The 15,417-nt window shown below is 52.0% G+C and overlaps 2 protein-coding genes across 2 annotated transcripts; both read right to left on the minus strand.

Annotated features, from left to right (window-relative positions):
- Positions 1–80: 80 nt before the first annotated feature.
- On the minus strand, positions 81–3,254 carry BO72DRAFT_451572 (elongation factor 2). The gene is made up of 5 exons (XM_040945521.1): positions 3,187–3,254; positions 3,039–3,054; positions 2,879–2,936; positions 388–2,807; positions 81–332 (listed from the first exon to the last, which is right to left on the minus strand). Exons 1-5 carry the CDS (start codon positions 3,192–3,194, stop codon positions 315–317), a joined length of 2,520 nt encoding a protein of 839 aa, XP_040797581.1. The 5' UTR covers positions 3,195–3,254; the 3' UTR covers positions 81–314.
- A 1,882-nt stretch (positions 3,255–5,136) lies between these two features.
- BO72DRAFT_530916 (putative fermentation associated protein (Csf1)) lies at positions 5,137–15,072 on the minus strand (the record flags this gene model as incomplete). The annotated part of the gene is made up of 3 exons (XM_040950327.1): positions 14,776–15,072; positions 14,688–14,723; positions 5,137–14,632 (listed from the first exon to the last, which is right to left on the minus strand). The coding sequence occupies exons 1-3, from the start codon at positions 14,829–14,831 to the stop codon at positions 5,137–5,139; spliced, it is 9,588 nt and encodes a 3,195-aa protein (XP_040797582.1). The 5' UTR covers positions 14,832–15,072.
- Between the last annotated feature and the right edge of the window lie 345 nt (positions 15,073–15,417).

Consider the following 15,417-nt stretch of genomic DNA (forward strand, 5'->3'; position numbering starts at 1 on the left):
CACACCTACGATGGTTCTAAAACACAAAATTGAACTTGAACTGCCATCTCATATTTTAATGTCCAACTATGGGACAGCAACTGAACTATTGGAAAAGCTCTCGCAGTCGTAAACGTAATAAAAAAGCCAAAGCAATGCTCGTGCACACCTGGATTCTACTTCTAGGTATTCGACAATCCACATACGACATTAAGCTGTTTCACCTCATTTTCATTTTCCTTCCCCCTCATAGACAGGGTATTGCGTTCGTCAATCTCATAATAGGATTCCAACCATCACAGACTTGAAACCTAGTCGGCTTGCTTGGAACGTGTTTACAGCTTGTCGTAGTACTGCAGACAGAATTAGCATCAAATCCAAAATCATGATGGAACAGAAGAAACTTACGTTCTCGTAGCCAGGAACCTGCTCCTTGAGACCCTTGCGCTTACGCATCTCAGCAACGATCTGACCGGGCTTGGTGGTGGCGTCAAGAGGAGATCCACCAGGGAGGACAGACCAGTGGTCGAAGACAGACTGGGGGAAAGCCTGACCACCGGTGGCCTGACGGAGCTCTCCGGGGAAACCGAAGGACTCGTTGACGGGCAGGTAGGCCTTGACGTTGAAGAGGGGAGTACCAGGGCGCTGCTCCTCGGTGTAGACGTGACCACGGCGGCGGGTAAGGACACCGTAGATACCACCCATGGCCTGCTCGGGAACCTGGATCTCGACGTTGAAGATGGGCTCCAGGATACCGGGGTCGGCAAGCATGGTAGCAGCATACAGGACACGACGAGCAGTGGGGATGATCTGACCACCACCACGGTGAATAGCATCAGCGTGAAGAGTAACATCAAGGATGTTGAAGCGGATGGAGCGCATGGGCTCCTCAGCAACGGGACCCTCACGGGTGGCCCACTGGAAACCGGAGACAACGGAATCCTTGATTTCGTTGAGGTACTGGACGGCCTTGGTCTGGTCAACCAGCAAGTTGGCACCGGAGGTGTCGGGACCGAAACACCAAATCTTACGGGCATCGGTGACATCCCAGCCGTGCTCGTCAGCAAGGATACGGGCACGAGCCTTGAAATCGTCACGGGGGCTGATCTTGCCAGCCTCGATGGCGAGGGAGACCTCCTCGTCAAGGGGCTGGGCAGTCAGGTACAGACGGTTGTGCTTGTTGGGGGACTTGGACAGGGCAGTCATGCTGGAGGTGCCGCTGACGGTCTCACGGTACTGGACAACGGGGTCGGAGATACGGAGAGGAACACCAGCGTGGTCCTCCTCGAGATCCTTCAAGCAAATCTCGAGGTGGAGCTCACCAGCACCGGCAACGACGTGCTCACCGGACTCGGAGATGTAGGTCAGGACACAGGGGTCGGACTTGGACAGACGCTTGAGACCCTCGACCAGCTTGGGCAGATCCTGAGCGTTCTTGACCTCAACGGAGCGCTGGACGACGGGAGAGACGGAGAACTTCATGACCTTGAGGTTGTGGGCGGTCTCATCGGTGGTAAGAGTACCCGACTTGAGCAAGAACTGGTCAACACCGACCAGACCGACGATGTTACCGCAAGGAACATCCTCAATGGGCTCGACGAAACGTCCCATCATCAGGATGGTACGCTGGATGCTCTTGATGAAGAGATCGGTCTTCTGGCCAGGGACGTAGTTGGGACCCTGGATGCGGACCTTGAGACCGGAGCGGACGGTACCGGAGTAGACACGACCGAAAGCGTAGAAACGACCCTTATCGGAGGTGGGCACCATCTTGGAGACGTACAGCATCAGAGGAGCCTTGGGGTCACAGTCGCGGATACCAACGCAGGCAGCGTCGTCCTTGGGACCCTCGTACAAGGTCTCGGCACGGTACTTCTGGGCCTGGACGGGAGAAGGCAGGTGGATACAGACCATCTCCAACATGGCGTCGGCGGCGGGAAGGAACTTGCGCATGACAGCCTTGAGGAGCTGCTTGCCCTGGAGCTCCTTCTCGTCGTTGGCGAGCTTGATCTCGAGCTTCTCGAGGAGAGTGGGGATCTGGTCCTTCTTGTCGTTGTTGATGGCAGCGAAGATCTTGAAGATGGGGTCCAGGATGAACTGGTTGAAGGCACGCTCACCACCCTCGGGGGCCTTGTTGGTCCACTTCTTGGTCTTGGCGTTGAAGTAGTTGTCACCCCACAGACGCTCAAGCATCTTCTTGCGGTCGACACCGAACTTGCGGGCGAACTTGACGGCGAACTGGCGGACAGTGAAGGCCCAGCCGTGGAGACCGGAACCGAAAGCAACGGTACCGCGGTCGGGGTAGACCTGGACGTCACCAAGAGCAGGGTCGTGGTAGGTGGAGATGATGACGTTGACGGACTCAATGGTACGGGAGAAGGACTGGTAGAGGTCCTCCTTGGAGATCTGAAGCTCGAGCATGGAGCGGTCGACCTTGTTGATGATCAGGACGGGCTTGATACGCTCAGTGAGGGCCTGACGAAGGACAGTCTCGGTCTGGACACAGACACCGGAGACACAGTCGACGACGACGAGGGCACCGTCAGTGACACGGAGAGCGGCAGTGACTTCGGAGGAGAAATCAACGTGACCGGGGGAATCGATCAAGTTGATCAAGAACTCGCCACCGTTGCAGCCGGGGATCTCCTTGAGGTCCTCCTCATCATCGAACTTGGCGTACAGGGAGATGGCAGTGGACTTGATGGTGATACCACGCTCCTGCTCGTCAGGACGGGTGTCCATGTAACGACCCTCACCAGCCTTGGCGGCAGAGATAATACCGGCACGGTGGACCAGGGCATCGGAAAGGGTGGACTTTCCGTGATCGACTGAGAGAGAGGAAGGTCTGTCAGCATTTCACTTCCAACAATTGATACTTGGTGGGGAGTTCAATACATACCGTGGGCAATGACGGACATGTTCCGAATGTTGGTCGGACGGTCCATCAGGCCGCGGATCTACATGGGGTTAGTTCTCATGCACAGAGTTTTCCCATCATCTTCCCCAACTGCAAGATAGGATCATGCAAGCGGATGCGGGGGAGTCTTGTCTGAACGGACCTCTTCGATAGTGAAGCTATACGGGACATTGTTAGCATGGTATTCTCATCTCAAATAACAACCATTCCCATCCTTAATCGGATCACTCATGATGGGATCGATGTCGGGGAACGGGGAGGTGGGCAGCAGCAGCAACAGGACAACATACTTAACCATCTTGACTGATTTTTCAGATCAAGGCCGTAGAGGCGGGGTTGGATATGTGAGGGAAAAGGGAAAAGAAGAAACGACACACAAGGGTCACGATCGAGAGCTAGCTCGACCTGTGAATAATAGGACAAAAAGGACCTATGTGCGAAGAAACTCCTTTAACAGAGGGAGAGAATGATGGCTTCACGGCGGAAGGTGAGGAAAGGAAAAAGAGAGGGAAAAGGGAAGAGGAGGAGAAAAGAGGGGAAATGAAGAGGGAGGGAAAGCGAGAGGGCGGCTGGTGGGGCTTGCAGAGTATTTTTTTTTTCTTTGCTGGTGGGATTTTTTGTGGCCGATTTCAAATCTGGGATGTGCGTTTTTTTCCCTGCTGGGTCTACTTGCCCGGCCCCTCGTTATGTGACCGTTTTGATCCGAGCAACGTGGATGGTGGCGGGTGGTGGCTCCCCACCACGAGGTGGTAATAATACTGTCCGGTTGGTAATTTGTATAGTACTACTGTATAGAAAGTATTCCCCTACCATACCATATCCCATTTGGGTGCCCGCTCTCTTCCCATCATCATCATTATCCTCCATATCCTCCACCATTCCATGGAGTTGGACCATTAGAAGGCACTCACTGAAGAGTCAGAGGAGATCTTGTTAGTTCTGATGACACAGAAAATGGAGTCAGTCACCCAGTCAGTCATTCACCTTGCCCATGGAATTACACCCGAGCATTCAGGCAGTTCGCTCTCCGTACGAATTAGTTTTATCGTCTCCCGACAGGCTTGCACGGGCTGGGCTGGCTATACTTGCTTACCCGTGACTTACCACAGTACTGTACATTGTACGAGTAGATAGAGTCTCTCCTATAGCAGGGACCAAAGCAGATCATGGTTACAATTTCCCCCTCTACAAATCAGCTACGTGAGCTATCATAGCTCAGCTCAGCTTAGCTCAGCTCAGCTCAGCTCTTGTGCTCTGCACTGCACTGCACTTTTTACTCTCACTCACACAATTAAACTCCCGACCTACCCAAAGGTCCAGGACACAAAATGGATGCTTCTCTCCCGGGGTGGGTGGTGGCAAGAAAGACCAGCCTGGAGGCTTGGGTTGATATCATGATTTCGGAGCTGTCTGCTCTGGTTGGACCGTGGATGCTGGGCCGATGGAGCTCCTCGATGATTTGCCGCTGACTGCTAGTCTGACGTATAGCACGGAGGGAAAATCTCCATCGTGTATCAGGCGGGTGGGAGTGGTTTTGTTGAAGGCGTGGAATTAGAAGTGGTTGACACTAGGTACTTCTGCCACTCATGCATTCAATCATTATTATCATCCTGACTTGCTGCTCTGTAGGTCAGTTCATCGCAACGATTATTGCTCGGATGAAGCAGGAATTTTAGCTACCTAAGTAGGTAGTAGGTAGTGTACGGTATGGTATGGTAATGCCCCTCATGGGCTTTGAGTCGCTGGCAGGCAAACTTCCCCCTCCATGTTCACCGCCTCGCCGACAATTGGGTGGCGGAGTTAAGGATGGCGGGGAGTGCACTGCATGCATTGGATGCAGCAGTTCTCCTCCGTACAGCAACCGTACTGTACAGCCTACCCGGCCGGTGGTTCCACAATCTGCGTCTTCCACCTTGTGCCGCTTTCCTCCGACCTCTTTCGGTGCCTCAGGCATTGTGAATCATTCTATCAATAGCCACCAAGTCAACGGATGGGACATCTCTTCTCATCTCTTCTCCTTCACAAATAAACACCAATTATTGTTAAGATAGTATATACATTACTTGTACGCTAGAGATATCAAAAAAAGTTCTATATACAGTCTAAAGTGATTGATTGAGTAAACGGCACATACGTCCTTTCTCCCCGCAACCAATGGTCCAGCACAGATAGGTAAGACCAACACCGGTTCACGCACAGACTCGACATAAAACCACAGCATAAGGAAATGCTGCATGGCATCACGACGACCCCAGGATCTTTGCATATGCATCCTCCACCTCTTTCGCCAGTTCCAGAAGGGTAACAATGATGATCTGATGAGTAATGTTGGGCAGCTTGTCCCGTTGAAGCCCAATCCACTCCAGCGGTGGGGTAGCCTCGCCCATGTCGCGCAGTTGCGGCGTCTCGATCACCGGCGTCTCCAACGCCACATAGTTATACTTCGACTGCGGCACATTGACCACCGCCGTGATCTTCTCCTGCGACTCGTTCTCGCCGCCGCCGCCGCCGCCCCCATCGGCATTCAGCGCCCCCGTGATGCGCACCGCGGACGGAGGCAGCGGCTTACCGAGCCGGGTGGCCAACGCGCGCGAGTGCGATTCCCACATGTCCCGGATGAAACTGATGCGGGAGTAGTTCCAGCCGACGTCGACCTTGCCTTCGAACGTGCTCTGAAAGATATATTCGATCTGGTGGGATCCTGGCACCTGCCAGGTCTCCATCCGAGCCACCAGTCGCGGCACCTTAAGGATCGTGCCTCCTCGGGATCCAGTGACACGATTGCCTACTTCACCGACAAGTAGAAGCTCGTCTGCATCCATGGAACCGGAACGAACAACGTTGGACAGAGCAACCCGCAGCTGGCCTAAGGTCAGACCCAGTGCACTATGAATCTTGCCCTGGTCGAGTGACACATCAAACCGAGCCTGGGCATCCCGTGCTTCCAGCTTGAAGACGTGATTGTCAAAGAATGAGCGCGGGAAGACGCCCATGGTGACCACGTTGATACTAACCACCACTCCGGTATGCAGTGAAATGGGTGCTTCTTCCGTTTCCTCCTTAGCGGGCTTGGAGATTTCCCGTGAGCTTGTCTCGGTTTTCTCCGAAAACACGGAGGTCTTGCGACGCAGATACCGCTCGATGTCTTGTAGAGATGCTTCGTACGCTGCTTGCTTATCTTGAACGAGTCGCTGCCAAGCCTGGAAGAGAGCCAAGGCTTGAGAGGCAGTCATACTAGTGCAAAACACCTGCACCTGATCTCCATCGAGGATACTGAAAAGCCGCTCGTTGGGCGCATCGGCCGTAGGGCGAACATTGTACATAAAGAACGCGAACCGAGAGATGTGAGCGATAAGGAACGGTTGATAATCAAAGGAGACTTTCACGTCCAGCTGGCTGAAGGATATGGACGCTTGAATGAGTGGGGTTCTGTTGTCTTGCTGGTCGTGGGGCCAGTTGATCGAGGTCTGGATCTTGAAAGTCTGTAGTTCGACGAGCCCGCTCATCCGGCCTTTGCTCTCAATACCCACTGTGTGAAAACTGACGCAAAGGATTTGCTCCCAATCAGATGTCTTCTTGGTCGACAACCAGAGGTCAGTGATTGCAAATTGCGCCTTGCCCAGAGTGGATCCCAAGTCAAGTTGTATTTCCAGCTTCTCAATTGCGATCGTGGTATTCCAAGGGAAGGCAGGGGTTGCTGCAACTTGTTGATACCTCTGTACAATATAGGCTTGCGTGTCCTGCGATTGCGACTGGAAAGCAGGCCCGGGACTTATTTCATCGTTGGACGGGAACCAAATCTCGCGAAATAGCAATAGATCCTGCACCTGCTTTGCATTGAGTGCGACATTCATGGGACTGACTCGAAGAACGGCTGAAATGCCTTTTGAACTTCCCAGATGCTTGCTATTCATGATGGACATGACCATAGACTTCACTTCGAAGCTCGCAGTCGATTCATTGGAGTAGACATGCTTCACCGATGCTTGTAAGGAATTGAAAGCCACCAGAAGAGCTAGGAACCGCTCCTGCTCGTCCGACTGTACTGTATTGATCGTAACATAGACGCTGTCAAATTGCGTGGTGGCTGCCACACGAGCTATGGGTTGGCAGCTCAAGCTGAACTCTTGCCTGCAAATCAAGATCCCAACATTCAACTTGCAACGGCCAAGAATTGATCCCGGATCTGTATTTGCAAGTGGAGTTTCTGACATCAGCTTTTGCGACTGTAGCATGACCGCATTCGAAGGTCGTCTGGCCCTTGGGTGATCTCCCATAACCTCTTTGACAGTGGTTGTTACCTGCTTGATCAAAGGAACGAGGCTAGGATAAAGCACATTCGTGGAGGCATCGACTTTTAATTCCGCGTTGAGAGCCGGATCTTCACGGCCATTGTCCTCGAATAGCACTTTCAATGCCACCCCTGGGGCCTTGAAAGTCGCCGTGGCTATGCCATCTCCATGAACATATTGACCATATCCTGACTGAGGAAGCTGGTTTCCCTTCAGACTTGCAGTCAGCATTGTCTGTTGATCCTCTGTATGCCTCCCTTGCAGGGATACAGTGGCTCCAGCGAAGTCAACGTCAATTAGCACAGAGCGGAAGCGTTTGTTTCCAAAGATGGGACGGAGTTTCACGCTATCTCCGGATGGCTTCGAAACCAGGATGTTATTGGCCTCCCTTATGGTCCGGACAGCAGAGGCAATCGAATCACGTATCATGCTGGCCGGGAGTATGAATTCCGAGGTAGCTCGCAGATCCAATGACTTTCCAGCAGCCTGAAAGGCCAATCGAACTTCCTTGCCCACGGAAGCGTACGCAACGTTGAAGACCAGTTCCGGCAAAAGGGCCGAGTTGAGTGAGCGCTTCTGCCGGTTACCATGGACCGGTACCATCTGTAACTGCATGTCTTCGATTCGGAGCTTGGCAGCATTTGTCTTCTTGTTTGACAACTCAACCCGGTTGATAGAGAATACCAAATCAGCCAATTTGTTTTCTGGTATTGCGGAAGACATCGTCATCATGTTCCATCCAAGCTGAATATTATGAAAGTCCAAGGAATAAATGGCATTGAAAAGTTCATCGGACGAGCTGGCATCGTCTACCTGTATCCGAGGAACTTCCAAGGACTTGCGTTCCGGCTCTGCATGCCCCCGACGCCGTAGCTTCTTAAATCGTTTCACTTCATGGGAGAGGTCCAAGGTTTTTATGCGCTCTTGGAGATGGGCAGCCAAGTCAACTAGCAGCGCAGCGCTTTCAGGGAATAGATCGACATTGAATTTTGTGCTGCTTAAATGTAGCACCCGCCTCATCTCGCCATTGTTACGCTGCATAGATGTTCCTTGAAGTTTGGCGTCAACAACAAAGCTGCAGTACGATCGGCTTCTTGATACATCTTGTTTCTTCAGATCCAAGCTAAGATTCGAGGAGTCGACGTGGAACTCAGGATATTCCATCGGGTGTCCGGCCTCCAAGCCGTTGTCCAGGCGTAGGCGCACCATCCCCAATCTGATGTCTAGATCCGCCGAGTAATGGTTTCCGTTGAGCGCTGGCGCTGTCGCATGAATCTTGGTTCCTGCCATGGTCATGCGCGCTTTGTAGAGAATTATATGGTCACTTGAAGAGTCCTTCCGCTGCGGTGGCGCTTTTCTGAGTGCAAGGACATGGTCAAGATGAAGCTGTAAGGTGTCCACATTCTGTTTGAGATCGCCCATAAAATGTGAAACTTCTGGCCTTGTCAGCGCGCCCAAAAGACTCCGCACGGCGCTGGCCTCGAGGTGAATGACCTCAATAGTGACGTCCACCTCCATCTCCGTGCGGCCAGGCGAGAGGTCAGCAATGATCCGGCCGTTGATCGGAGGGATCTCGAGTGCCGAGAGAGAGTGCCATTGGCCGCCCTCATTGGATAGAAAAGTATGAAGGTTCCTCTTCAAATCAAAGTCTATCTCCATCTTAGATCCTCGTCTGGGCGTTATAGAGGTTCGCGCCACCTCGCCAGAGATGATATAAGTCAGCGAGGGTAGAACACAGAAACTCAACCGGTAGTCGTCCAGAAATACAGCGACATGGAATATGTTGCGGACCGGCTTCGTGGGGGCTACAGGGCCCTGCTGGTGTGCCGGGAACTCCACGCTGTTGATAAGCTCATAAACGAATCGAACCTCATCCTCTATGAGTCGATCAGCTATGTGTGCAAGGCTGAGCGGGTCCTCTTTCATGTTGTAGCGAAGCTTTTTGCAGGACGCTGCGACCATCCATTCGTTATTCAATCCAGATTCGTTTTCCTCGGACACTCGAGAGCCATATATATGAGGGTCCGAAAGTTTCCACATCATCAGTACTTTCGAGTTGCTGGATATCTCAGAGTAGCATGCGCTAGCACTCCACAAGAAGCTTGTCATCTCAGTAACCCCGGAGCTCGGAAACTTATGAACGAGCGAGCTTCTGAGCGATTTCCCAGCCAGCGCTAGCTTGACGTTGATACCATCAAGCGTGATCGAGCCCAGGTCAGCCCCAAGAACAAGCTGGAACTCAATGGGTTTCTTTGGGCTGTTTTGGTGCTTCGGTGCCGGTGGTGCGGACTCAAGTGTCACTGTAGACATGGTTTTCAGGACCCCTTCCACAAGGTCGAGGATCTCCCACCGCAAACGGAGGCCGGAAGACGAGCAGTAGGATTGCACAATGATTAGATCCTTGTGGTCTTTATCTTCAGCCGATAGGCTATCGTTCGGAACGTTCAGCGAGACAGCAGTTGCTAGATCCTGTACTCTAAAATCACTTTCCCTTGGGCCAGGATCAATGGAGACACGGAAAAATTTCACTGTCGAAGAGAAGAGCATGGAAGCCGCTGTGTCTGTGGTATCAGACTCAGAACTATTCCACACGCTTCTCATCACGTAGCTCTTCTCGACGTGCGCCAAATCCCAGGCTCGCCATTGGTCGAAGCTTGACAACACCAGGTCTTTAGCGTTGGATGGAAGCTCGAAATCTCCATACAAGCATTTGTCGGTCAATTTAGACGCTTGAGCGGGTGGCAAGTGCTTATACACATTGCGTAGACGAGAGATGATCTTCCATGAATCATGCTGCCGTAAATGGTTTCGCGCAACTCTCAGCACATATGAAATACGTACGAGAAAAGAGGGATCAGGAATATTAGCTGCCTGTTGGGTGAGAAAATAGACGAGGTAACACAACCGCCTCTCGCCAATAGAGAGGCTATGCTTGAAAGATGATGCGATGGAGTCGATCATAGTCGTGGTTCTGCGGACCAGGGAAGCAAGGTGCTCCACAGATTTGGTTGAAGTCACAGTCTCGAAAGATCTGACTTGGAAGTTGGACCTTTGTATAGATCCTGTCACGAGCCAGAAGTTTATGTCGCCAAGGACACAGCTCAGTTCGGCCTTCTCCTGGGAAGCATCGGCGCGACAGCCTTGCACCGAGACCGAAAGGCCGTCTGCAGCTGCATGTACAGTGGAGCTCTTATCTACTCCTGCGACAAGGTCTCCCTTTCGCCTCTGGGTCTTGGTCCTAATTTCTGCTTTCAGATGCGAGACCACTATGCTATACTCATCTCGGAAGCTAAATCCGTCAGTGACACCAGAGCCGGGATTCACTAATTTGACAAGCAGGTGAGGGGCCCTGATAGCAATGCTGGTGCATTTCCGCGGGCTTTTCATCGACTTTTCGTATGCCACGATGTCTGAAATGATGTCCTTTTGGAGAGAGTCAATGATATCGCTAGGGTGATTCGGCTGCAGATTCTCAACCAATGCAGACACGACGTGAAGAAACTCTGGAGAGCAAAAGCTCCTGATACCGAGTGGCAACTCTATAGCGAGATTTGTGTGAGTCGTTCCATCACTTTCGGGAGAGAAGGGATGACCAAGCTTGACATCAGCATAGTCACTTTGTACCGAGTTAGCACGCGAAGCTGGTCGTTGAGGTAATTGGGCGGTATCCAATCTTATCTTGTGAAAGGAAAACGTAGGCATAGACCAGGGGCTTGACGCATTGCTTTTTCCGACAGGAGCAGCCTCGGAGCAGTCTTGGCCAGCGCGTTGCCGATTAACATCCCTGCCGTGGACTGTTGATTGAGAAGAGTTTGGCTTCTTTCTGTCTGCGAGAGTGTATGCCACATGATTAGAGCTGTACGGTTGCCTTCTGCGGCCGCTCTTCACACTCGATACCTCCGACGATACGAAAAAGCTCCTGAAGCTGCGATTGCTTCCTGTTGTTGAAAATCGGCGCAATGAGGATGAGCTACCGGCAACACTACGGTACTTGCTGACTGGCTCGGGCATGGTAGGTATGGCAATTGTAGGTGAAGATAAGTCATCACCAGCCACCTGTAGTGAGCGAGGCTCAATGTCTTCCCAGTCAAATATTAGCCAAGGGGTGCGTTGTGTTCTTTGATCATGAAGCTTAACATGTTCCTGTTGTAGTTTGCGACTTCCGTTGGCATCTGCTTTCTGCTGCACCATTCTGAGGTTCAAAGTGGACTCGAGGAGAGCAAGAGGGGTAATAGTTTCATCGGGCAAGCTTCCAGATGACCCTATGGAATTGTAGTCAATGGCAGCAACCGAGAGATCAGGGACAAGTAGGCTCATGCGCTTTGAAAACCTCGTGTTCGCCCAGTCATTAAACTTCGTTGTCACGAGACCAGTACTTAGGACCAGGGCTGCCCTTTCCAGGAGGATGGAGATATGAACGGCCTCAACCTTAGCTCGTAGAAAAGTAACATCGTGGAGCTGCAACGGATTCAACAACGGAAGGGCGTTCTCTTCATTGTCGAATGAAAAATCGAAGCTCTTGAGCGCTCCTGTCAAGCAGCTAAGGAAATTTGTTGAGCATTCTCCGATGATACGGCCAATATCGAAGTCCCAGTTACAAACATACGTTGGCTCCGCAGGGGGGAGACCAAACAAACGATGGCCATAAACAGACACGCCGTCAATGAACAGCTGCGTGTCTGATACGGTAGGCGGGCTCGTAGATCTGCTTGATTCCAAGGCTGCCTTTAGCGGGGCAATGGAGAAATGCAAATCCATATAATAGTTTGTGAATCGCAAATCTGCCTCCAAGGACGCAGCGGTGAGCTTTATGCAGTTCGATTGATCATAGATGTTCTCCGGAAGAAGAGCGTAGGGGTTGTCGACTGTGACGTGCACAATCACGTCTAGGTCATTCGATTGCCTGTGAGGGTTAGCCCCAAGCTGGGTTCCGGCGTCTTCCTGTGGGTAGGCAAGCTCCTGATATTCCTCTAGCGTCTTGAAGTGCATCTCCTCGCCGAAATAATTCTCTTTGATGGTCATGAAGGACCGAATCAGAAACCCGAAGAGGTAGAGTTTGGGAGAAAAGCCGTCAACGTTCAGAACCAGTGTATCCACCAAGTCGGGAGATGTAGTAAGGTAATAGTTGTACACGCCGTCAATGGTCAGCTTCTCGAGCGCAGCAGTGGACTTGTTCGCTAGAAAAGCATGCATAGTATCCCATACAGGGGTCAAGTAGTCAATACCAGCATTTCCGAGGGTGACATCGAAGGAAATAGCATTTTCCTCAGGCCTATACTTATTCAAGGGGATGGTGATGTTCGAGGTCAACTTCTTGCCCTTGATGGCCAATGTGCGGTTGTCATCCAAGTCAGACGGGTTGTTGACTATGTTCATATCATTAACATTCAGGAACAACTGGAAATTCGAGAAAGATAGGTTCATCTTATAGATAAAGGGGACAAATGTGCTATACTCCGGAGGTGGCCCGGATGCCCAGTCGGAAACAAGGTCAGTGATAAGGAAGATGTGATCTCGTAGCAAGAACAGCTCCATGTCATCGCTATTGATATCAAATCTCCAGGTACGCATACTATTCCAGGAGAGAGGAACGGACAGGTCGCAAGCGATCAGTTGCCTTGGACACTGCCACAGTAAAGCGTGATTGACACTGGACATCAGCTTGGTCTCTCGGAGGTCAAGATCGAGCCGGCTCTGAAATCCTGATATAGAAGCTAACATATCCATGCTGTAGCGGATCGTCGAGTCACCAGCCACACGAAGCGATAACCACCCAAAAGGTCGTCTATCTGGACCGATATGACCTTTTTCTCCTTCTGCGCCACGCGACTGCCTCCTACTATTCTGTTTCTTTAACTTCGAGACACCTCTTATGGTATCAGCACGACCTTTCCATTGCCAGTCTTTCGATGGCTCCCTAGTAGGAATTCGCAGTGTGAGCTCATCATTGATCTCGACTCTTAAGGTAAACACTGTGGTCTTTCTCGTCTCTCCGGGATCCAGAGGCTCGGACGGCTCCGAGCTCCGAAACGCATTGGGGAAAAACACATTTTGCAGACCAACTCGTTCCCTATCGGCCCAGGGACCATAGTTGATAGTGCCACCATTGATCTTGACATCTATGCCCCATTCCGGAGGCGGGGCTCCGTTGATTCTCCACGCCGCATCCGGCAGCGATGAAGTTTCCGATGGTGGAAAGGTCTTGACACACCCCGGAACATCCCAGTAGTAAGCCACGGACATTCCAGGACTGTCAAGAATTGTCGAGAATCGACCATACTCAACGGGGCTCCACTCCTCGTGGTCATCCTGCGCGCTTTCGTCCAGGTATCGGGAAAGTCCAACCCAGCGCGTATCACTGCCCAGATCAATTGAATTTCTAGGTCCGGAATCGGCATGCTTCTGATGCACATGAAATGATTCTACCGACGTTTGAAAGTAAGGTATCAGATCACGGATACTGTGCCAGACTCGTCGTTTCTGAAATCTGTAGTTGAAGATAGGATTTCGCTTGTGCTTCATTCCAGCTTGATCCTCTTCGGCTGACCCAAGACTCTTTGCAGCGGCCAGCTGGTTCTGCTTGAAATCTGGATTTGGGCGCATCTGAATTACCGGATGGCTGAAATTGAAGGAGAACACCTGTCGGTACAGGTCGAGCGCCCCAGCATTGCAGGCCTCGATCAAACCAGTAGCACTGTCGAAAGTGGTCGTCAAAACCGATCTCGTGTTCTCATTTCCCATGACAATGGCACCCTTGTCACATTCCAACCTTATCGGCAAAAGTCGTAGGAACCTTACTATGCCATCCCCCAGTTCCTGCTCGGACCCAGCCGCGTCCTGCGATCCAGCTGTAGCTGGCCTCCCTTGACTTTCGGCGCGAGCAGATCCGGCCACAGATGAATCCAGATTCCCTTCCTTTAAGCGCGGATCCAGCGCATCGCTCTCAGGATATTGTGGTTTGGTAGCCGAAGAAGACGAATTCGATGGATCGAATCCCGCCAGTATGCCCTCGTAAGCAGGAGCCCGGTTATATACGAACCACTCAAGACCATAGACCTTGGCTGTGATGCGACAAGGAAGAGCATCCGCATTCTTCGGTCCGCCTTGTTCCCCGCTGTCCGCTTTCCTGCTATCGGCATCGCCCGCGACCCCGGTGTCATGTTCTCTTTTCGCTGCTCCATCATTGCAATCCAGGCCCGCCACGTCTGTCCGTCTCACGGTACGTTTCCAGTAGTGCCATGTGATAAACCCTCCGTGTACAAAGATAGTCTCGTTCACGCCGTGGTATCGGATGCCTTTGAAGAAGATCCTCCCGCCCAAGGGCGAGATCTGCAGGGCTCGAATATCGACATAGGCGCGGTAATAATGCCAGGTATATGCGCGGACTCCGTAGGACACGAGGGTTGCAAACAGTCGATTGAAGTAGAGCAGGAAGAAGAGCACGCTTGGCGAAGCGATTAGTAGCCCGTTCTCCACGATCGCACGCGTCGAACACTCACAGAATACAGGAGACAATTAGTTCCAGGAGGAAGAACCTATGTGTTTATCATTAGTTAAGCAGAAGTCTGCTACATCGATGATACTAACCAATTAAAGCTTGGATCTGGGGTCAGGGATAAAGAAGTCAGGCTTGTGCCGGCCATATTCGCAGTCACCAAAAACGTTCACCAGCAGCGGACATGGTGACGCCGCAAAACAGGCAATGCGATGCGATGCGCCTGCGGAAGAGTCCAAGCAGGGACAAGAAGGATTCAAGCTAGATGTCCATGGACGGAGAAGCGCTGAAAGACTGCCTTGAAGTGCGGGACGATTTAGCAACTGCGAATCCTGGCACGGAGGAGGATAATAAAGGAAATGATGTTCATTAAGGTAATTGGATTGAAGGTACTGCTTGTCATGAACGGAGTAGTAATCGAAGTGTACTAGACGTAAGTTAGGGGGGGCAGGAGGGAGCTTGGCCCGAAGTGGGCTAGAGGGGACTAAGCCTGTTAGTCTAGGCGGTGTCTAGGCGGTGTCTAGGCGGTGTCTACCAAGACGGAGGGGGGGGGAAAGAGGTCGGACCTCGGAGAGCTCCCGAGTCAGCATGACGGGACGGGGAACCAGTGATGGATAAGGAATGCCCCCATCGTCTACGCAACTTCTCTCTCACCGCACAACAACACGCACACGACACTCCTGGCTGCTGTCCATCAAGCATGCGAGGGGCGCTCGTTTGACACCGACAAGGAA

Source organism: Aspergillus fijiensis (genome assembly GCF_003184825.1).
Source record: "Aspergillus fijiensis CBS 313.89 unplaced genomic scaffold BO72scaffold_58, whole genome shotgun sequence".
Lineage (NCBI taxonomy): Eukaryota > Fungi > Ascomycota > Eurotiomycetes > Eurotiales > Aspergillaceae > Aspergillus > Aspergillus fijiensis.